The sequence below is a fragment of the Vipera berus genome (assembly GCF_964194415.1).
Source record: "Vipera berus genome assembly, chromosome: 1".
In the NCBI taxonomy this organism is placed as follows: domain Eukaryota; kingdom Metazoa; phylum Chordata; class Lepidosauria; order Squamata; family Viperidae; genus Vipera; species Vipera berus.
The window spans coordinates 191,750,887-191,775,064 of record NC_138202.1 but is presented as its reverse complement, the minus strand read 5'-3'; the positions used below and the strand labels follow the sequence as shown (position 1 = coordinate 191,775,064).

At 47.3% G+C, this 24,178-nt stretch overlaps 1 protein-coding gene across 2 annotated transcripts in view; it reads left to right on the top strand.

Moving 5' to 3' along the window:
• The window catches only part of CD2AP (CD2 associated protein), a 96,795-nt gene extending 73,758 nt beyond the window's left edge, over positions 1 to 23,037 (top strand). Inside the window, exons 16-18 of one of the 2 annotated variants that reach the window (XM_081346732.1) lie at positions 3,488 to 3,669; positions 4,295 to 4,358; positions 20,851 to 23,037. In XM_081346732.1, coding sequence (XP_081202858.1) covers positions 3,488 to 3,669; positions 4,295 to 4,358; positions 20,851 to 20,892 — 288 coding nt within the window. In that variant the 3' untranslated portion in view covers positions 20,893 to 23,037. Of the gene's footprint in view, positions 1 to 69; positions 310 to 3,487; positions 3,670 to 4,294; positions 4,359 to 20,850 lie in introns of those variants that run through there. The other variant, XR_014028795.1, reaches the window with a different exon arrangement.
• Positions 23,038 to 24,178: the final 1,141 nt, after the last annotated feature.

Genomic DNA, 24,178 nt, shown 5'->3' with positions numbered 1-24,178 from the left:
TTGACTTTTAGTGATGACTTTGTTTGCATCAAGGTGTTCGCTGATTTGTTGTTTGATTATGTTTTCCAGAATCTTCCCAGGTATTGAGGTCAGGCTGATAGGTCTGTAGTTTCCTGGATCTATTTTTTTCCCTTTTTTGAAGATGGGAACTACATCAGCTCTCTTCCAGTCCTCTGGTAGTTCCCCAGTGCTCCAGGATATTTGAAAAATATAGTTCAGTGGTTCTGAGATCACGTCTGCCAGTTCCTTGAGAACCTTGGGGTGTAATCCATCTGGTCCTGGTGATTTGAACTCGTCTAGGCTGGACAGGTGCTCACTTACCATTTTCTTGCCTATCTTAACTTGTGTTTCTATTCTGTTTTTTATGGCACTGGTTTGGGTAGGTTGGACTGTTTTTTCCCTTTGTGTAAAGACAGATGCAAAAAACGAATTAAATAGTTCTGCTTTCTCCCTATTGCTTGTCACCTTCTTGCCACTTTCACCCACTAATGGACCAATCATTTCCTTAACTTTTTTCTTGTTTTTTATATGTTGAAAGAAGCATTTTTTTGTTATTTTTGACTTTGGTCGCAAGCCTTAATTCATTTTGAGCCTTAGCTTTCCTCACTTCATCTTTGCAGGCACGGGCTATTTGCTGATATTCTGACTTAGTTATGTGCCCCTCTTTCCAATTCTTACACTTGTCCTTTTTATCTTTCAATTTATCAGAGAGTCCTTTATGCAGCCATGCTGGTTTCTTTTGAGAGCTGTTATTTTTCTTCTTTGTTGGTATTGTACTAGACTGGGCCTTTATTATCTCACTTTTCAAAATTTCCCAAGCTTCTTGAGTTGTTTTCCCCTTTAGGATTCTCATCCATGGAATTCTTCCCATGGTCTCTCTAAGTTTATTGAAATTAGCTCTTTTAAAGTCCAAGACTCTAGTTTGGCTGTGTTCTATTGCTTGTGCCTCCAGAATGTTGAATTCCAATATTGCATGATCACTTCCCCCCAAGGTTCCTGTGGCTTCGACACCTTCTATCATTTCATCTCTGTTTGTGAGAATTAAATCCAATATGGCTAATCCCCTAGTTCCCTTCTCTACTTTTTGGGAGAGAAAGTTGTCTGCTAGGTTTGACAGGAATCTGTTTGATCTTCCACTTGGTGCAGAGTTTGTCTCCCAGTTGATATCAGGGTAAGTAAAGTCCCCCATTACTATTGTGATGTGCTTCTTACATACCTTAGTTAGCTGACTAGCAAAAAATTCATCTATTTCCTCTGCTTGGTTGGGCGGCCTATAGTATACACCTATGGCAATGTTATTTTCCCCCCTTTTATATTGACCCAAATGCATTCACATTTACAGTTTTCGTCATTGTTGTGCTCTATTTCTGTAGAGATAAAGTTATTTCTTATATAGAGAGCAACTCCACCTCCTCTTTTGTTTAGTCTGTTTCTTTTAAATAGTTTAAATCCCTCTAGCTGTGTGATCCATTTGTAGGTTTCGTCCCACCATGTTTCCATAATGGCAACAATATCATATCTGCCCTCATTTACCTGAATTTCTAGTTCACCCTGCTTACTGTTCATACTCTGTGCATTGGTGTATAGACATTTGAGTCCTTTATGACTGACCCTGTGTTTACTTGCTGCATGACTTGTGTGGTGCCTGGCTTCCCCTATTTTCTTAGATTGCCGGGGACAGTGATGTTCTGTATCAATTAACTCACTATCCCCATTATTTAGTTTAAATGTTCCTCCAAAAAAGCTGTGATTTTATTGCCAAGTAACTCAGTCCCTTTCTTGGATGGATGCAGACCATCTCTTTTATACATTTTTTAATTGGACCAGCTACAGACATCATGACTAATATAGGGATTTTAAGTAGTATATTATCTTTTCATTTTATTCTTTTTCTTATTCTCATTCTTCTTTCTCTTTTTAGTTTTAATTATTCCTTAAGAAAGGTAAAAGTATTGGGTTGGTTTACATGAGAAAAAATAGATTTAAATATTTAAATGTAATTAACTCTGAGAAAATCTTATCCAGTAAACATGTTTAGAACACTATGGGAAAAACAAATGTAAACAAGAACTATAAACAGGATATATGATGAGACAACCAGAATGACTAGATAGAAAAGGAATACTACCATATTTTCCGGCGTATAAGACGACTTTTTAACCCATGAAAATCTTCACAAAAATTGGGGGGTCGTCTTATACGCCCAGTCGTCTTATACGCCGGAAAATAGTACATAAATCAATCGAGCGTCCCCGTTCGTGCAAAGCAACTTCAAGCCTCCTTAGTCCAGTACCCCCTCCAACATGACTCTCCCTTCCCAACCCCAAGAGCCACTAAGCCCCTTCCCCTCCCCCTTGCAAATGCCAGACCCCAGGAGTGGCAGGAAGCCCCTCACCCAAGCGGCATCTGAGCATAAGCAGAGCGCGCCCTGCTACCCGCTATCTCCCTGCAGGAGGACCCTGGGTAGAGGGGGCGGCATGTCGGGCCCGGCAGGCCCGACATTCAGCGGGGCCTCGAGACTACTCACCGGCGATCTGGCAGACGCCCGCATCCGGCCTCACAACCAGCCACAGAAGCCCGCGCCTGGCTTTCCTTCCCCCCACCCGCACCCGGCTACTGGTTCCTGGGCCCCGGCCCCAGCCACGGGCCAGCTCGTGAGCGACCAGGCCGACGTACTCCCGGCCGCCAGACGCTGCGCTTTGGGAGATGCTCCCCGGCAGGTCGGGGAGGGAGCGCCCACCTGCCGCCAGCCCGTTCCAGGAACGTCCGGGGACTTCCGGCGGGCCTGGCACCCCTCTCTCCCACAGACCACACAGTGGCCCTCGCCAGCCGGCCTCGGCATGGCCGCCCCAAGCCCAGCTCTCCAGCGCGTCTTCCGAGCCCACCTGGCTGACTGCCTCCTGGGCGGGGCTTGGCTCCAGACGCGCGGCTGCTCTGTCTGCAAATGTGCTCTCAAATGGGTGGGTGGAAGGAAAAGCCCCTTTGGGCTTCAAAAGGGAGGCTTTGCACCATCTGCATCAGACGGGGCTGAATCGGGCTTGTGTCGGACACTTGGCAACTGGCATGTAAGTATTTTCCGGCGTATAAGACGAAAAATCTTGAAAATCTTCTCAAAAGTCGGGGGTCGTCTTATACGCTGAGTCGTCTTATACGCCGGAAAATACGGTATATTGCTGTGATTATTTTTAGAAATTTTAGAAAACTTTTATACTTAATTATCATTTATTAAAATAATAAGAATTGTATTAATTTAAGGTACATTAAAGAGAACATTATGGGGAAAAGAGGAAATCATGTAAAGTTATCATGTGGATTATAGATTATAAAATTTAATTGTTAGTGAATGTTTGTTAAATATAAAGTTTACCGAATATCAAGGTGATTATGTGGAGCAATTTTAAATGTAAGTGCTATTACTGTTGCTTCAGTGAATAGATTTGACTATATTCTTGCCATCCTCATTTAGACCGGTGTTCTTCTGTTTCAGCCATCAAAACTTACTTCGCCAGTTCTGACTTCATTACCACGACCAAGTTCTATTGTAATAAATGCTGGAGAAGTGAAGCTCAGCCAGGAAACAGATGAAGGGGAAAAACATTCACTGGAAGAGCTAAGGTCTCAGATCTTTGATCTCCTGTTGCTTGTAGAAAACTTGAAAAAAGAGCATGGGTAAGAGCTTTTCATTTTTTTTTCACAACAGCTTTTTAAAGTGATTTAGGCATCATCAAGTTCTTGTGGTATTGTTGTACTATAGTTCCCATCATCACATACCACTGGTCTTGTTGGGTAGGGTTGACAGGAATTCAATAGTTGGAGAATCATGTATTACAATTCCTACTATATAGATAGATAGAAAAAACCTACTATATTTGTCATACAGTATTGATTCAGTGTTTTTATACATTTCCAGGGTTAGTTCCGGAGTACTTTCTAATGTGTTTCTTGATAAAGGGCTAGCTGAATCAACTTTACTTTGTTCATAAATGAAAACTATGTATATAAGTACTGCAACAGGAATAGCTGAGACTTTATTTTTGATTGCTAGTTTCATGATTTAATGGTAATATATGAGTACATGCCAGAATTCGATAAGATACTCAGATAAATATGGTCCTTCTGTTCATAGAAGAAGTTTAAGGTGGTTAACACTTGCTCATACTTCTGCTCTCAATATAGATGATTCATATTCTATTTGGAAGCTGCTTATCCTTTAAATCAAAATCTAGTTAGTATATTGCACAAGCTACGCAAGGATGTTTTTTCACTGCATTTTTTGTGTGTGCAAATTTTAAAGGAAACAACTGGAAAAACTGAAAAAAGACTTGGAAGAAGAAAAGCAGATGCGAAGCAACCTAGAGGTAAAATATTTAAATAGAAGCCCAAGGAAGCTTTATTTTCTATAGTTCCCATTACTTTCAGTAAAGTAATGCAAATTCTTAGCAAGAACATAACAAAACAGTCATAGTCAAGTACTGCATTTTGACTTATTTAGGCATCTAATTGCAGGGAAAGGATGTATTTTTGCTAATTTTCCTCCTATTCCCTGAGATTTTCTGGGGAGATTTTAGCCATGGGGTGGGAGGTCCTCTGAAGTATTATGAAAAGTAGTTGGTGAGAAAATGTAAACTCAAAATCAGAGGAACAGTGAACCACTGTATTGTCTGAATGGCTCTGTGAAACAATGATTCTTGATCTACAGGTAGTGTAAGGACCTCCCTCTTCCCAAGAAAGGAGAACTCCTGGAACAGCTTCATTCCAAAAGGAACTTTTATTAGGAAAAGTTGACAGCAGGCATAGAAGGCAGGATCTGAAGGCTTCCCACGCAAATCAATAGGTTAAAAGACTAGCTAGCAAATCCCACCCCAATAGTCTATCCAGCCGGTTCAAACATCCCAGTCCCCAGGTGTGAAGCCGCTTTGGGAATGGGGTTAAGGTGCCATTCCCACAGCTGTTAGGCTGTTAGGTCTTCGCGCCTCTTCTTCCACAGTTAGAGATAAGGCAGATGGCCGGAGACACATTGCATTCTCACCCCAGGCTGACATCAAGGGAAATAGATCAAAGAGTAGGCAGATAGAGGAAAGCGGAGAGGATACATTGTAGCACCCATCACTTCCCCCCTTCCCCCCAGGAGTATGGCAGAACCCGCAGAAGCAGAGAATAAAGAAACCCCCCCAACAGCCGGGTTCTGACAGGTAGCCCTTCGCTTATCATCCTAATTGAGCTGAGAAATATGGTCATAAGTCATGTCACTCATTAAGCTAGTCATGTGGCCAACCTAATTTTACAACACTTTTGCAGCTGTTGTAAAGAGAACAGAACAGTCATCAAGCAAACTCATTGTTCTCAATGGCATATTTTGCTGGAAACCAAAAGTAATCACCAATTTCCAACAAAAGACAGAAATTTTGTTCAGATGACCATGGGATGTTGCAAGTCATTGTACATTTCCAAGCACACAAAATGTGATGACATGTATGGGGGGAGGGGCAGATGTTGGAACTTTGAATGGTCAATAAGTGACCACTCATTGAGCAAAGACTACCTGTATTTTATTTGAATTTTGCCATTCAGCTGTTCTTCTACTGAAGCCTCAAATTCAGACTACTTGGTACATATTTGAATTTCACTTTCATATTTGTGGCAAGACATTTGTGCTCGGCTGAGCTCCGCGAGGAGTTTCAGCAACTCGGCGACCCTGGGAGTCCCACAGAAGTATTTATGTCTTCTGTGTTGGGGCTTGGGTTGGGCAGACGAAAGGCTGTTGGTGGCTGTTTTTGGCAGCTGCACAATTCTCCGTTTCGGGAATTAGCTCCGTGAGCTCCGTGACCTTCGGAGGGGCCTCGGCAGAGTCCAGTGGAACCTGGGAGAATCTAGAAGGCCCGGAAGAGCCGCGCTCTGTGCGGTGCCGACCAGCTGATTGTTGGTGCCGTTGGAGCCCAGCGGAGCCCGGGAGAACTTGGTAGTCATCCAGAAAGTTCGGAGGAGCCGCGCTCTGTAAGGTGCCGATCAGCTGATGGTCGGAACTGATGGAGCTGCGGCTTGGAACAGCGTTAGAATGGCGGAATTGGTGGAAGCATAGTGGCGTCTGGAGCGGCTGGCAGTGAGGTGAGTTGGAGCGCTGCGGCCGCTCCGACGTGGAGACCATGGCCCAGTGGTGGAGTGCGGACGCTTCGTGCTTTGGACGGTTGGGAGGCACAAACCAGCTTTACGCCGCTAGAAGCCAGCTAGACCAAGTTTGCGGCCCAGCGGAAGTTCTGCGGGTTTCTTGGTTTCCTCCCCTATTTGCTTACTTATCGCCTGACCCTCTCCTGACGTGGAGAAGAACATTGCAGCCAGGATTTTTTGCCATTTTACAACTCTACAGGCTTTTATGCCTTGGATCAATAGATGCTGACTCTTTTGCCTGCCGCCCCCCCCAAAGGTTTCAGAAGGACCCGGGCACAAAGCCACTGTGGGAGAGTGGCCTAGACTTGCCATCTGCTACCCCCCCTAGAGGTGAGAGCTCTAGGTGGTACGCCTTATCCCGGCCGTGCGTTCCAGGCTGCTCCCCGGATCTGACCATCGTGAGAGGATGGGGGTTGACCTGTTCCAGAGGTTCACCCAGCTCAAGTGGCAGTGGAGCTGGGTAGGCAGACTGGATACTCACTTACCTTTTGACTTAAGATCCTCCTGATCGATCAAGGGATTGCCTTTTTGCTGGACCTATTCTGATAATCATGACTCGCCTTAGCTATACCAGCACGGTTTTGTTTGCCCTCAGGGGTGCCCCCCTTCCTGGGTGTGACCCGCCTCTCTTTCCATTCCTCCTCTTGATGAAGGGCCCAATTCCTGGGACCCTGAGAGATGGCTGGGCAGGGACAGGAGCCTCCGGTACAAATTTAATAAGAGGCCCCTGGTTAATTTTTAGCTAATTTTTTTGTGGGGTTAGGGAGGGGGGTGGGATTTCATGGTTGGTTGGAAACTGGGGGGAGTCCACCAACTGTTGTTCAGGCCAGGTCCGGGATTGATCACGCCGGGGCGGAGCTAGGGTTGGTTGCCTCCGGGGCTCCGGAGCGGGTCGTGGGATTACCTATTCCCACGACATTAGGGAATGGCAGCAGGTGTATGAACAGAGGGCCGTATCAACATCTGGGAGTGCGTCTCTGCTATCTTCAAGCGGTGAGGCGCTCCGACCCTCTGGTTTTGTCCCGAGGCCCCGGGAGCGAGGATGAGCAGCCACCTGAGCTTCGGCTGGTGTATTTGAATGCCAGGTCCGTAGTCAATAAGGCTCCTCTCATCCGGGATCTGGTTGGGGGTGAGCATGCGGACCTGGCTTGCATTACGGAGACCTGGTTGGGCCCAGAGGGTGGTGTCCCTCTGGTTGATCTTTGCCCACCAGGTTTCCAGGTGCTACACCAGCCTCGGGCTCAGGGTAGGGGCGGGGGAGTGGCGGTAGTTATTTGGGAGACCCTTTGTCCGCAGGAGGCCACCGTTGTCCAAATAGCCGGGTGTGAATCCCTCCTCCTGAGATGTGGCCCTAGGGCTCAGTTGGGCTTGCTGCTGGTGTACCTTTAGCCTAGTCGCGCAGCAGCAGCCCTGCCTGAGCTTCTCAATATCCTCTCGGGGCTGGTGATTGAGTTCCCCAAATTTATGGTTTGGGGTGACTTTAATCTACCATCCCTGGGAGGATCATCTGAGTTAGCTCGGGAGTTCATGGCTTCCATGACGGCCAAGGACCTGACGCAAGTAATTCAGGGCCCGACTCATGTGGGGGGGCCACACGCTCGATTTGGTTTTTCTATCTGGACGGTGGTTAGATGATCTTGGTGGGGGTTCTCCAATTGTTATGCCCCTGTCATGGACCGATCATCATCTCCTGCGGTTGGTCTTCCGTTTTGCCACTCCCCGTCGTGGGGTTGTTGAACCAACGAGATGGTTCCGCCCCAGGCGCTTAATGGACCCTGAGAGGTTCCAGGCAGCGCTGGGGTCCCCACCTGCCTCCTTTGCTCACAGCTCGGCCGATGCCTTAGTGGAAGCCTGGGAAAAGGCAGCCACGGAGGCACTTGACCGAGTTGTACCCTTGCGGCCCCTGACCCGGTGCAGATCCCAGTGGGCTCCATGGTTCTCCGCGGAGCTCCAGGAGATGAAGCGTTGGAGACGGGGCCTAGAGAGCTGTTGGAGATCCAGCCGGTCTGAATCCAACCGATCGCGACTAAGGTCCTTTACAAGGTCTTATCTCGCGGCGATGAGGATGGCAAGGTCCAACTACTTTGCTACCCTCATCGCGTCCGCAGATAACCGCCTGGCCGCCCTGTTTAGGGTGGCCCGCTCCCTCCTTAATCAGGAGGTGAGGGAGGAGCCCTTGCAGGGTCGTGCCGAGGAGTTTAGCCAACATCTGTCGGGCAAAATCGCTCGGATTTGGACCGGTTTGGACTCCGACTGGGCAGAGTCTGACGATCAGGACATGGGCGGTCTTGTCGATGTTATCTGGGAGGAGTTCGATCCTGTAACTCTGGAGGATGTGGACAGGATCATGGGGAAGCTGAGCTCCACCAAGTGTTTATTGGACCCATGCCCCTCCTGGCTGGTTTATGCGGCTCAGGAGGGGACACAAGGCTGGCTCCAGGCGGTGATAACTGCTTCCTTGAGTGAGGGTAGTTTCCCCGCCGCCTTGAAGGAGGCGGTGGTGAGACCTCTCATCAAGAAGCCTGCCTTGGACCCAGCTGTATTAAACAACTTCCGTCCGGTCTCCAACCTTCGCTTTCTTGCGAAGGTTGTTGAGAGCGTGGTGGCGCATCAGCTCCCTTTGTTACTGGAGGAAGCTGACCATCTGGACCTGTACCAATTGGGTTTCAGGCCCGGGCACTGCACGGAGACGGCATTGGTCGCTCTGGTGAATGATCTCTGGAGGGCTCGGGACAGGGGTTGTTCCTCTGTCCTAGTCCTATTAGACCTCTCAGCGGCTTTTGATACCATCGACCATGGTATCTCAGGGGATTGGGAGTGGGTGGCACGGTCCTTCAGTGGTTCTCCTCCTACCTCCTGGGACGCTCGCAGTCTGTGTTGGCAGGGGGACAGAGGTCGACCTCGAGGCCTCTCGTTTGTGGAGTTCCTCAGGGGTCAGTCCTCTCGCCTCTCCTGTTCAACATTTTTTTTTTTTTACTGAGCATGCCCAAGATGGCGGACGTGCTCGGCTAAGCTCCGTTTGGAGCTCCAGCAATGTGGCGACCCTGGGAGCCTCACAGGAACATTTTTTCTGTGAAGGACTTGGATGGGGAACGAGGACGAGGTGAGCCTCTGTACTGCTGACTTTTGGCCCCGCGAGCCCTGAACTCTCCGAGGTTTTTCCATCTGAGCCCGGAAGAGTTTTTAGAGGCCTTAGAGGACGCGGAGGAGCTGAGCAGCGCTCCGTGCTGCATGATCAGCTGTTCGTCGGACCAGCTGTTTGTCGGGAGGCTTGCGGACTTGGCGAACTCTAATGGAGGCTGCTGGAGTGCCTGGAAGACCCAGATATTCTGCGGAGCTCTACTCTACGCGGCGCCGACCAGCTGACTGTTGGGGCCGGGAGTTTTTTGGAGAGTTTTGAGAGCTTGATTAAGAACTTGTTGGAGCCGGGCGGAGGATTTTGGAGGCCTGCGTTACGCCGACCAGCTGACTGTCGGCCCTGATGGAGTTTGCGGATCCTGGAGGCATTCTCGAAGCCTGTGGAGCCCGGGACAACTTTTTAGAGCTTGGTGTTCCGGAGCGATCTTCAGCTGCTTGGGGGAGCCGCGTGTTGACTGATTAACTATGAATCGCGGCTTGGAGCAGTGTTGGCGTGGAAGTGTTGAAGTGGTCGAGATATTGCCTGGTTGGTGTCTGAGATGGCTGGCAACGGAGAGAGTGGATTACCGCGGCCTTTCTGGTATGGCGACCTGGCCTGGTGGGGGAATGCGGACGCTGATGCCTCGGACGTTAATGAGACACAATTTAACCCCTGCGCCGCCAGAACTGACTAGACCATGTTTTGTGGTTCTGTTGAACTACCATGGTCTCGGTTTCCCTTCCCGGCTGACTATCATCTGGTCTTCCTACAATATGAAATTGAACTGTGTAACCGGAGCTCTCCCACCATTCTATGTCTCTACAGGCTTATCAGCCCTGATGTATTTCGCTGACTTTTTTTTTTTTTTGCTCTAATTCCCTCCTCTCTCCTCCCCTTATAATTTTCGAAGGTCCGGGTTACAACCACTGTGGGAGAGTGGTTGAGATCTTACATCTGCTGCCCCCAGAGGTGAGAGCTCTGGGTGGTATTGCTTCCCTCCCGGTCGTATGTACCAGGCTGCTCCCCGGCCCCGACCGCCGTGAGAGGGCGGGATTCGATCTGTTCGGGGTTTCCCAGCTCTAGTGGCAGTGGAGCTGGGCTGGCACTCTGGTCACTTGCCTTCGACTTATGTTGAGATCCTCCCATATCGATCTGGTCTGCCTTGCTGCCTTTTTTTGTCGGACTTGTTTAATAATCATCATGCGTCTGACTTATCCTAGCACAGTTTTGCTCGCCCTCAGGGGGGGCCCCCCGTCCTGGGAGCGACCCGCCTTACTCTTTACACCTCCTCTTGATGAAGGGCCCGATTGTTGGGACCCTGAGAGATGGCTGGGCATGGGTAGGGGCCTCCGATATAAATCAACTAAGAGGCCCCTGGTTAATTTTTTGGCTAAATTTTTTAGGTTAGGGAGTGGGGTGGGACCTTCTTTTGGTTGTTCGGATATGGGGGGTAGTCCAACAACCGTTGTTCAGGCCAGGTCCGGGATTGATCGCGGGGGGGAGGAGCGGGGGTCGGTTGCCTCCGGGGCTCCAGGGCAAGTCGTGGGATTACCTATTCCCACGACGTTAGGGAATGGCAGCAGGTGTAAGAACAGAGGGCCGTATCAATCTCAGGGAAGGCCTCTCCGCTGCTTGCAAGCGGTGAGGCACTCCGACCCTCTTGTTCCGCCCCGAGGTCCCGGGAGTGAGGATGTGCAGCCTCCTGAGCTCCGGCTGGTGTATCTGAATGCCAGGTCTGTCGCTAACAAAGCTCCTCTCGTCCGTGATTTGGTCGAGTGTGAGCGGGCGGACCTGGCTTGCATCACGGAGACTTGGTTGGGCCCAGAGGGCGGTATTCCTCTGGTTGATCTTTGCCCACCAGGTTTCCGGGTGCTACACCGGCCTCGGGCTCAGGGTAGGGGTGGGGGAGTGGCTGTTGTTATGAGGGAGACCTTGTGCCCGCGGGAGGCCACCGTTCCTCAGATAGTCGGGTGTGAGTCTCTCTTTTTGAGATGCGGCCCTGGTGCACAGTTGGGCTTGCTGCTGGTGTACCTTTCGCCTAGTCACGCAGCAGCAGCCCTGCCCGAGCTTCTCGATGTCCTCTCTGGGTTGGTGATTGAGTTCCCGAAACTTATAGTTTTGGGGGACTTCAATCTACCATCTCTGGGAGGATCATCTGAGTTGGCTCGGGAGTTCATGGCTTCCATGACGGCCATGGACCTGACGCAAGTAATTTCAGGACCGACTCATGAGGGAGGCCACACCCTTGACCTAGTTTTCTTATCTGGACGGTGGTTAGATGATCTTGGTGGGGGCTCTCCAATTATTATGCCCCTGTCATGGACCGATCATCATCTCCTGCGGCTGGTCTTCCGTTTTCCTACCCCCCGCCGTGGGTGTGTTGCACCAGTTAGATGGTACCGCCCCAGACGCTTAATGGATCCCGAGAGGTTCCAGGCAGCGCTGGGGTCCCCACCTGCCTCCCCCACTCACAGCTCGGCAAATGCCTTAGTGGAAGCCTGGGAAAGGGCGGCCACTGAGGCTCTTGACCGAGTTGTACCCTTGCGGCCCCTGACCCGATGCAGATCCCGTCGAGCTCCATGGTTCTCTGCGGAGCTCCGGGAGATGAAGCGTCGGAGACGGGGCCTAGAGAGCGGTTGGAGGTCCAGCCGATCCGAATCCGACCGATTGCGACTAAGAACCTACATTAGGTCTTATCTCGCTGCGATAAGGGTGGCGAGGTCTAATCACTTCGCTCCCCTTATCGCGTCCGCAGATAATCGCCCGGCCGCTCTGTTTAGGGTGACTCGCTCCCTCCTTAATCAGGAGGTGAGGGAAGAACCCTTGCAGGGTCGTGCCGAGGAGTTTAACAATTATCTGTCGGACAAAATCACTCGGATTCGGACCGGTCTGGATGATCAGGACACGGGCGGTCTTGTCGATATCACCTGGGAGGAGTTTGATTCTGTGACTCCGGAGGAAGTGGACAGGATTATGGGGAGACTGAGCTCCACCACATGTTTATTGGACCCGTGCCCTTCCTGGCTGGTTTATGCAGCCCAGGAGAGGACACGCAGCTGGTTCCAAGCAGTTATATCAGCTTCTTTGAGTGAGGGTAGCTTCCCTACCGTCTTGAAAGAGGCGGTGGTGAGGCCTCTCCTCAAGAAGCCTGCCTTGGACCCAGCTGTATTGAACAACTTTCGTCCGGTCTCCAACCTTCGCTTTCTTGCGAAGGTTGTTGAGAGTGTGGTGGCGCATCAGCTCCCTTTGGTCCTGGATGAAGCGGATTATCTAGACCCGTACCAATCGGGTTTCAGGCCCGGGCACAGCACGGAGACGGCATTGGTCGCGCTGGTGAATGATCTCTGGAGAGCCCGGGACAGGGGTCATTCCTCTGTTCTAGTCCTATTAGACCTCTCAGCGGCTTTCGATACCATCGACCATGGTATCCTGCTGCGGCGTCTCAGGGGATTGGGATTGGGAGGCACGGTCTTACAGTGGTTCTCCTCCTATCTCCAGGGACGCTCGCAGTCGGTGTTGACAGGAGGGCAGAGGTCGACCGCGAGGTCTCTCGTTTGTGGAGTTCCTCAGGGGTCGGTTCTCTCACCTCTCCTGTTCAACATCTACATGAAACCGCTGGGTGAGATCATTCGTGGCTTTGGAGTTGGGTATCATCAGTATGCTGATGATACCCAGCTTTTTCTTTCGACCCCAAACCACCCCAGTGATGCCCTCAACGTGATGTCCCGTTGCCTGGAGGCGGTTCGGGTCTGGATGGGGAGGAACAGACTTCAACTCAACCCCGACAAGACCGAGTGGCTTTGCATACCTTCATCCCGGGTTTATTCGGATATTCCATCTCTTTCTATGGGGGGTGAATTATTACCCCCCGTAGATAGGGCTCGCAACTTGGGAGTCCTCCTAGATTCACGGCTCACCTTGGAAGATCACATGGTGGTTGTGACTAGGGGGGCTTTCGCCCAGGTTCGCCTGGTGCGCCAGTTGCGGCCCTATCTGAGCCGGGATGATTTATGCACGGTCACTCATGCGCTCGTGACCTCTCGTCTGGACTACTGCAACGCTCTCTACATGGGGCTTCCCTTGAGGACCACCCAGAGGCTCCAACTGGTACAGAATGCAGCCGCGAGAGTTGTGTTGGGAGTCTCCCGATGCTCCCACGTTACACCTCTGCTCCGTGAGCTGCATTGGTTGCCAGTTGCCTTCCGGGTGAGATTCAAGGTGCTGGTAATGACCTATAAAGCCCTACATGGCATGGGTCCGGAGTACCTAAGGGAGCACCTGCGGCCGGCATCAACTTCCCTCCGCCCGGTGCGCTCCCACAGAGAGGGCCTCCTCAGGGTGCCTCTGGTCAGAGAATGCCGACTGATGGCCCCCAGGGGGAGGGGGTTCTCTGTGGGCGCGCCTGACCTTTGGAACCGTTTACCGGTTGAGCTCCGAATGGCTCCCGACCTGCGCTCCTTCCGACGTGACCTAAAAACCTATTTATTTGAACAAGCCGGCCTGGTCTGATGGGTTTGGGGTTTTAATTACTGTTTTTAAGTAATTTATTTATTGTATTTGGTCACTGTGGTTTAATCTGTTTTTAATTTTTGTATTCTGTATTTGGTATTTATTGCCCTGTACACCGCCCTGAGTCCTTCGGGAGAAGGGCGGTATACAAATTAAATTAAATAAATAAATAAATTGCAGTTTTGGAGAAAATATTTTTAAAGAGAGAATTGTAAAAGACTAGATAGATGTTAATGTTGTTTCCAACTTTACAAATGACATTCAATTTTAATGTATGTATTCTCCATTTTGTAAACTTACTTTTATATATTGATAGAAAATATAATTAGTGTTATGTAGACAGTGATTGATCTTTTCTTGGCTTAGAACGTAAGTTGAATTGAGTCTAATTAGTACTTGGATACAAGATGACATAGAACTACAGTATCGAGGGTACAGCTAAACAGAAACTGAAAAACATTTCTGCATGTCTCCATAGTCACTTGGAGTTAAATCTTGAAGAAATCAAGAGGTTTCAAAGATTCTAGGCAATGCACTCATAGTTCCCATCAAAACCACAGTCTTACAAGTTTGCAAGAGGAAAAATCCTCTCCTGTAAAATCTGGTATTGAAATTGAGGGTAAGCTTAATCTTCTATAAAACTGCAATAGTCAAGCCCACAATTGAAAACTAGGAATAGGGAATAAAATAGCTACTTTAGATTTAGGATTTTTTCTAAGATTGTGTCTTTAATTGATATGTATTCCAGGCTATAGTTTTTCCAAAGAACAAATATTATACTGTACTATAGAAGATTGTGATGTTAACTGAAAATTCTCTGGGATTCAAATTTATTTGGTTATTTTCATGCCTTTCTAAGATAACCAATTCAAATATTGGGCAGACATTGAACTCAAAAAATGGGCATCCCTAGGCAGCATAGAACAACAACAAGGCAGCATAGAACAAAAGTAAACAATAAAAATTAGGAGGAAAGTGTATTAGTATATTATGTGTGTTCATCACCTTGAGTTATTTCTAAAAATAACAAAGATGGAATAAAATAAGTCAATAAAAACCAACAACAAAAATATATAATGTTAAAGAAAAACACTGTAAAATGGTAACCAGATGAGAATTGTTTAAGATGGCAGCCACGGTTGGGAGCTGAGTTTGTGAGCTCCGCAATGGGCTTTTGTTTGAGCAGCTGAGCAGCTGAACAGCTGAGGAACTTGCTGTTCCTGGATGGAGTGTGGGTAGTGTGGTTGCCGGGCACCGTTTCGTGGTGTGAAGGCTCTCTTCGAACTGGTTGTGGCATTGGCAAAGCTGGGCTGGTGATTGAGGATGTGTTTACTACCTTGCCGCGATTTCCAGCTGGCGGCGTTTCGGCTCGTGCGTTGCTGCAGCGAGGAAACTTCTCCTGCTTCATTCCTCCTCCCCCCGACTGAGATGGTGATTTTCGAGGTCTGTATCATCTATGGGCTGCTGTTTCTCGCCTGAAGACCTCTTGTTACTTCGCCGCGATTTCCATCTGGCAGCGTTTCAGCTTGCTTGCTGCCGCAGCGAGGAAACCCCCCCTCTCCCTTCCTCCTCCCCCCCTGACTGAGTTGGTGATTTTGAGGTCTGTGTCAACTGTGGGGTGCTGTTTTGCACCTGAAGACCTCCCCCCCCTCTTGGAGTTTTAAGACTGGGGAATGATATGGCGATTCAAACTAATTGCCACCTATTAACAGCTGATTAGTTCTGGTTGTGGAGATGTAGGGAGCTCTTTGAGCAGTGGTCATGATTTGCCTGCTGTTTTACTACGCGTCTCAGCTGGTGTCTCAGCTGGTGGAGTTTCAGCTAGCACAGTATATGCCGCAATGAAGAGATTTCTCCTTCCTTCCCCCGACTGAGATGGTTATGATTCCAGGCCCTGGATCATCTGTTGGACTGCTGTTTTGTGCCGTGGAGACCTTCCCCTTTTTCGGAGTTGCAAGATACTGTGGGATACGGCGGCTAGGAACCAACTCTGATGCTTCGGAGCAGCCGACCGACACCCCCTCTCTCTCTTGGTTATGGAGCATCAGCTGCAACTTCAAGAGTTATTGTTGGCCAAGAATTGGCCCTGACAGATCTGGGACTTGTCTGCAGTGAGAGGGCAGAACAATTAACTATCAATCCACCCTCTGATGTGAGAGATCAGCTGAGGTGGATTTATCCCAGTTGTCTTTAGCCAAGTTTTTGCCCAGATGTATCGCCATTTGTTGTGAGAGAACTGTTATGGCTTTATATCTGTTGCCAGCTCGGGTGAGAGTAGAGCTGGCTTGGCTGGCTTGGCTTGGCTTGGCTTGGACGGGCTTGGCTTAATGGTTTTCTATGTTTTGCCGCCCTGACTTGACAAGGTCAACAATATTCTTTAACATCTCTATTCTAACTTTATTCTAACTACCTAGCTGCCTACAAATAGCCCAATGTGGACCGCTGGATTTATTTAATTATTATTAAGCGCCTTAGTTACCCTAGTACCGTTCTGTTCGCCCTCAGAGGTGCCCCCCCATCCTGGGTGCGACCTGCCTCATTTTCCACTCTGCCTCTTGATGAAGGGCCCGATTGTTGGGACCCTGAGAGATGGCTGGGCAGGAACAGGGGCCTCAGATATAAATTTAATAAGAGGCCCCTGGTTACTTTTTTAGCCAAATTTTTTGTGGGGTTAGGGAGGGGGGAGGGTTGTGGTTGGTTGGAGATGGGGGGTAATCCACCAACTGTTGTTCAGGCCAGGTCCAGGATAGATTGCGTAGAGAGGGAGCCAGGGTTGGCCACCTCCGGAGCTCTGGAGCGGGTCGTGGGATTGCCTATTCCCACGACGGTAGGGAATGGCAACAGGTGTAAGATCAGAGGGCCGTACCGACCTTCGGGAGGGCATCTCCGCTATTTACAAGCGGTGAGGCGCTCCGACCCTCTGTCTTCGACCCGAGGTCCCGGGAGCGGGGATGTGCAGCCACCTGAGCTCCGACTGGTGTACTTGAATGCCAGGTCCGTCGCTAATAAGGCTCCTCTCGTCCGGGATCTGGTCAAGGGTGAGCATGCGGACCTGGCCTGCATCACGGAGACCTGGTTGGGCCCAGAGGGCGGTATCCCCCTGGTTGATCTTTGCCCACCAGGCTTCCGGGTGCTACACCGGCCTCGGACTGAGGGTAGGGGTGGGGGAGTGGCTGTGGTTATGAGGGAGACCTTATGTCCGCAGGAGGCCACCGTTCTTCAGATAGTCGGGTGTGAATCTCTCTTATTGAGGTTTGGTCCTAGGGCACAGTTGGGCTTGCTGCTGGTGTACCTTTCGCCTAGTCGCGCAGCAGCAGCCCTGCCTGAGCTTCTCGATATCCTCTCGGGGCTGGTGATTGAGTTCCCCAAACTCATGGTTTTGGGTGACTTCAATCTACCATCCCTGGGAGGAGCATCTGAGTTAGCTCGGGAGTTCATGGCTTCCATGACGGCCATGGACCTGACGCAAGTAATTCATGGACCGACTCATGAGGGAGGCCACACCCTTGACTTGGTTTTCTTATCTGGACGGTGGTTAGATGATCTTGGTGGGGGCTCCCCAATTGTTATGCCCCTGTCATGGACTGATCATCATCTCCTGCGGCTGGTCTTCCATTTTGCCACTCCCCACCGTGGGGGTGCTGAGCCAACTAGATGGTTCCGCCCCAGGCGCTTAATGGACCCTGAGAGGTTCCAGGCAGCACTGGGGTCCCCACCTGCCTCCTCTGCTCACAGCTCGGCCGATGCCTTAGTGGAAGCCTGGGAAAGGACGGCCACGGAGGCACTTGACCGAGTTGTACCCTTGCGGCCCCTGACCCGGCGCAGATCCCAGTGGGCTCCATGGTTTTCCGCGGAGCTCTAGGAGATGAAGCGTCGGAGACGGGGCCTAGAGAGCGGTTGGAGGTCCAGCCGATCTGAATCCGACCGATTGCGACTAAGAACCCATATTAGGTCTTATCTCGCAGCGATGAGGGTGGTGAGGTCTAACTACTTCGCTGCCCTCATCGCGTCCGCAGATAATCGCCCGGCTGCCCTGTTTAGGGTGACCCGCTCCCTCCTTAATCAGGAGGTGAGTGAGGAACCCTTGCAGGGGCGTGCCGAGGAGTTTAGTCAACATCTGTCGGACAAAATCGCTCGGATTCGGACCGGTCTGGACTCCGACTGGGCAGAGTCGGACGATCAGGACACGGGTGGTCTTGTCAATGTTACCTGGGAGGAGTTCGATCCTGTAACTCCGGAGGAAGTGGACAGGATTATGGGGAGGCTGAGCTCCACCACATGTTTATTGGACCCGTGCCCTTCCTGGCTCGTTTATGCGGCTCAGGAGGGGACACGAGGGTGGTTCCAGGCAGTTATATCTGCCTCTTTGAGTGAGGGTAGTTTCCCCGCCGCCTTGAAAGAGGCGGTGGTGAGACCTCTCCTCAAGAAGCCTGCCTTGGACCCGGCTGTGTTAAATAACTTTCGTCCGGTCTCCAACCTTCGCTTTCTTGCGAAGGTTGTTGAGAGTGTGGTGGCGCATCAGCTCCCTCTGGTCCTGGATGAAGCGGATTATCTACACCCGTACCAATCGGGCTTCAGGCCCGGGTACAGCACGGAGACGGCATTGGTCGCGCTGGTGAATGATCTTTGGAGGGCTCGGGACAGGGGATATTCCTCTGTCCTAGTCCTATTAGACCTCTCAGCGGCTTTCGATACCATCGACCATGGTATCCTGCTGCAGCGCCTCAGGGGATTGGGAGTGGGAGGCACGGTTCTTCAGTGGTTCTCCTCCTATCTCCTGGGACGCTCGCAGTCGGTGTTGGCAAGGGGGCAGAGGTCGACCGCGAGGCCTCTCGTTTGTGGAGTTCCTCAGGGGTCGGTCCTCTCGCCTCTCCTGTTCAACATCTACATGAAACCGCTGGGTGAGATCATTCGTGGCTTTGGAGTTGGGTATCATCAGTATGCTGATGATACCCAGCTTTTCATTTCGACCCCAAACCACCCCAGTGATGCCCTCAACGTGATGTCCCGTTGCCTGGAGGCGGTCCGGGTCTGGATGGGGAGGAACAGGCTTCGACTCAACCCTGACAAGACTGAGTGGCTGTGCGTGCCGGCATCTCAGGATATTCAGGATATCCCACCCCTCTCTATGGGGGGTGAGTTATTACCCCCTGTAGATAGGGCTCGCAACTTGGGAGTCCTCCTAGATTCACAGCTTTCCCTAGAAGACCATATAGTAGCTGTGACTAGGGGGGCCTTCGCCCAGGTCCGCCTGGTGCGCCAGTTGCGGCCCTATCTAGACCGGGATGCCTTACGTACGGTCACTCATGCGCTCGTGACCTCTCGTCTTGACTACTGCAACACTCTCTACATGGGGCTACCCTTGAAGACCACTCGGAGGCTCCAACTGGTACAGAATGCAGCCGCGAGAGTTGTGTTGGGAGTTTCCCGACACTCCCATGTCACACCTTTGCTCCGCGAGCTGCATTGGCTTCCAGTTGTCTTCCGGGTGAGGTTCAAGGTGTTAGTAATGACCTACAAAGCCCTACATGGCATGGGTCCGGAATACCTTGGGGAGCACCTGCGGCCGGCGTCAACTTCCCTCCGCCCAGTACGCTCCCACAGAGAGGGCCTCCTCAGCGTGCCACCGGTCAAAGAATGCCGACTGGTGGCCCCCAGGGGGAGGGCGTTCTCTGTGGGTGCGCTGGATTTATGGAACCATCTTCCGGTCGAGCTCCGGATGGCGCCTGATCTCCGCTCCTTCCGGCGCGATCTTAAAACCCACCTTTTTGAACAAGCTGGCCTGGCCTGATGGGATGGGGTTGGGTTTTATAAATTGGTCTTAACTTTTAATCTGTACTAATTTATTACGGGCATTGCTGTTTAATTACTTTTTAATAATTTTTAATTTTTGTATCTTGTTTTTATTATGTATTGCCCTGTTCACCGCCCTGAGTCCTTCGGGAGAAGGGCGGTATACAAATTAAATTAATAAATAATAAATAAATAAATAATTAGTAATTCAACTGTACCCAAACACCTGGAGGAAAAAAAAAGTCTTACCAACTTTTTTAAAGGCAAGTAGAGTTAGAGCCCATCATATATTGGAAGGGATTATTTCAGAGCACAAGAAAGATGTACCTTCCTAGGTCCCGTAAGAGTGCAGTGTTTAAGCAAGGGAACCTGGAGTTTGTCCTGCAGACTGATGTTTTGGGGAACACATAGTTCTGCAGATATTATGGTCCTAACCCAAATATGGTTTGAAAAATCCTAATCAGCACCTTGATTAAGCCTCCTGAGTGTCAGTAGAGCTAACAATGTGGTGGTAACACATGGGCATAATGAGCTCCACCATAACTTTCTGGGCTATACCATTTGGACTAAATTAAGACTTCAGATAGTCTTCAGAGGTATTCTCATTGCAGTTAAGAGATTACTAAGGCATCAGTGACCATAAGCAAAGCCTGCTGATGAGGAACAGGTGCAACCGCTGCACATTATGCAGTTGAGTATACAAGAACATACACCTGAGTATGATCACTTATTGATACTTTATTCTGTACCAATGTATAATCTCACCCCAGTGGCTTCATATAGATATTAAAAAGGGGAGGGAGAGAGTAGAGCCATGAGGCACTTTGCAAAACACTCATTAGTAGCAAAGCCTTGAATCACTGAATTCAAGCCTTCAGAACCATACAAACTGGGATTCAGTTTCTTGAAATTCCTTGAATGTATTTGTTCTTGGTATTCATTTTTGCTTGTTTTCTGTTGTGTTTTATTTATTTCATCCTTTTATTGTATTTATGCTTTTATTGCATTAACTGGCCAGAGTTGCTTTATGTGAGATGGGCAGCCGTAATAAATAAATAAATAAATAATTTAAATGGTAGAAGCTGTCGTGTGTTGATGCTGCATGAGACTGTCATGGCAGAGAATGACTTATCCCAGTGACAGATTTCTAGAATATAGTAGAATGAAGAGTAGTCCTAAATTTAAAATATATTTGATGGGTTGTAAATGTGTATGAAATATGAAACTCCCTATTTGACTAATGTTTACTATTATATCATTCACAGATGGAAATAGAAAAGCTCAAGAAAGCTGTCATAACTACATGAAAGACACGTGCTGTTGATCCTTAATGTGCCAGGATTGCAGAATCAGAAATGAAATTGACTTTTTTAAACCTCAAGCCAACGGATGATAGCATTCCATTAAAATTTTTTGAATATAATCTTATTTATATTTTGTGAGCTATGAGAAAAAAAATGGATAGCTTTTTCATTTGTTTCTTGCCAATATAGGAGAGGCCTTATTTCTTACCATGCAGTGTGGCAGGGTTTGCTTGAGAATACTACTGAATCTGTATAAAAGAGGGGTTCTTAGTATATTTTTATTGAATATACCCTAATTTTAAGAGATCTATAAAAAAGGCAATATAACTTTGAAAATAAACTGTAAAATATATAGTATAGGAGAGAGGAAAATGGTATAGTTTTGTATGGTTACTACTCTTTTCACCATGCTAAAGGGATTATGGTGTTAATCATATGCTGTTTTATTGTTCAGGTCTTTTTGAGTTTGTTCTCACTATGAAGCAGAAGGATTACCAAACCCTAGCACTATGATATTGTAATATTTCCTTACCTGAGAATTCAGAGTACAGTACTGTGATTCTTGCACTATAGAATTTATGGAAACAATCTATAATTAGGACACATGGACACATACAAACACATGGATACTTAAAATAGATAAATCAAGGCATAAAATTGAGACAATCCTACAGTATGACATTTTTTCTAATTACAGAATGTGACATGTTAAATATTCTCTTTGAGTGTTAAATTTCTTTTGACAAATTATAATCTAACACTACAATTTTATCAGCTTTAAAATGCTTTGCACTAATAATTGTAACATTTTAAAAATCTATAACCTAAAACATAACAAAATGTTTAAAGCTGCCAGTTTTTAAATGCAGTCTTAAAATAAGGGTATATCATCTACATAGTTGTTAAAGTATTCAGTAAATCAGTAATAAGTTTTTAAATAAATATTTGGCTTATGCTTTGGAATTCAAATTGAATTACTGTATATGTTGAACAATGTTTCTTTGAGTCATCTTGTTTTAAGTTATTTCTACAGCCTAAAATCCAGGTTTTTTTTCTGTAAAGAAAAAGTGAACTTCTTCAGTGCTTTGTTCAAGCCAAAGATAAAAATATAATTCAGCCTTTTTTTTCTTCTAGCATTGCTATCCTAAAATTTTATGATTTTATGTTTTAATTTTATGTTTCATGAATGATTTTAGGCTTGTTTTAAGAGAGTAGAAAGTTTTGATGCCTATGTCCTGTTTTATAAGGCATTAATAATTTGTCTTATTTGGATGTGAGCAAATCATGTTGGTGTTCTTAACATAAAAGAATAAGATTTCTAATTCCAAATATAAATCAGTGGATGAAAATTGGAAATGAAAACATAGGTGCATAAAATCATGATGACTGTTTGCTTACTATATGGATACAGAGCTAATAACATATATCTAATATATCACTTAATGATCATTCTCTGTTGCCAGTTTTCCTTAATAATCGTAGTAATAAATAATGTTCTCAGATTATTAACTTCTAGCTCAAGATTCATTTTATACTAATTTATAAAGAGATTAATAATTCTTGGCTTAATAGACAAAATATTCATTTGTGTGTTTATTGAGCTCCTCATTTTGCAGAGAATTCAGAGCTGGGAGGGATGTTTTGTCTTGGAACAGATCTTTTGCAAGCAATCCCCTGTAAAGCTCAGTTGGGAGAAAAAGAAAACAAGCCACCTTCTTCAACAAGCATGGTGGACTGACAGACAAAAAAGTTGCCCATCCTCCAAGGTACCTAAAGTACCATTGTATTTTGTTGCTGCTGTCCTGTCTTAAAAAGTAGTCAGAAAAGCTTCCCCCCCTTTTTTCTTGGTCATAGGAAAAACAAGTTTTTTTTAATTTCCTTGAATAGCAGCAGTTACACGTTCTAGGTGTCCTTTCAAAACCACAATTTTGCAGAATAGAAGCTTAGAAGCCATCTGCCTTTTCTCTCCCAATGCTCATTTAAAGTATTATTTTTTTCAGTACAAGGTAGCTTTTTGAAAGCAGCTTCAGCCCTGACTTTCTATTGTCTTTAACCTCCACCCCTCACTTCACATTACAAAATTGGGAAAGCATGGGGAATTTTTAAAACGTGAATTTGGGTTTTACCCCCCCCCCCAAAAAAAAACAACAACAAACAACAAACAAGCACCAGCAATGAGAGAGAGTTCATACTTTCTTGGGAACATTCCAGCATAGAGCAAAGCCATCTTTTCTTTATTCCATACCTCCACAGAAGGAAAATAATTTTTTTTTCCTCCTGCAAGGGGATTTTTTTTTAAAGCTGCAAGGATTTTTTTTCCACCAAAGATCCACCTCTTCCTTCTGATAACAACTTGAAGGAAAAAAATACTTGCTTTCCTCTTCCCTTCATATTTTTGCAGAAGCAGAAATAATAAGTAGAAATGGTGCCTTAAAAAGAAAAGCCTTACTTGCACTAGTCAAAACACATTTCTGTTCCTCCCTAGAGCTGTATTGTATTGTTCCACAAGTCGAGGTTTTGGTGCAGTACCGAAACTGGGCAGAGTGGAACGGCACACTCAATAAGAGGAGATAGATGTATGTACTGATCTCTCTTAATTGATCAGGTCCATCCCAAATTAAACAATGACCTTGAGTGTTGAAATTTGAGAGGGTTTTCTTTTTTGCTGATTCCAATTCCTTTACAATCTTCAGTGATTATGCAAACAAGAATTGGTTTTAATTAAAGAAAAGTCATTTATATGCTCCTTATTGAGATCCTGAATGTGAGGCAGAATAGGTTGCTGTAAAACAGTTTTTTTCTATCTTGAAGCCTATAGCAGATAAATAGGACAATCATGGAACTCAGAAGTGTTGATTATTAAATTGTCTTTTTTCCTGTAGCAATAAAGAAACAAGTGCAATGATGACTGATATAATAACAAATCCTAGAGATTGCCACTATGAAGGTTTTTTTTTTAATGATGGCTCTTCTCTCTAATGTCTGTCTTTATGCTCTGTTAATGGGAAATGGGACTGGATGCAAACATTCCAAAGAATAAAATTTATTTCAAGCAGGAATATTTACTGACTTGTTTACAGGTGCTGCAAAATTATGTATACTATTAAAATGCCACAAATAAAATTATATGCTGTTAATATGAAACATATTTTTGTTCAGAAGCATTCAAACATGATTTATGTGATTCATTTGTATTTGTGTATAGAGAAAAGGACTTTTGTGTGATTACAAAAAAGCGTTCTACCTAATGAACTAATCAGCGTTAACCACACATGTAATATATTTTGTG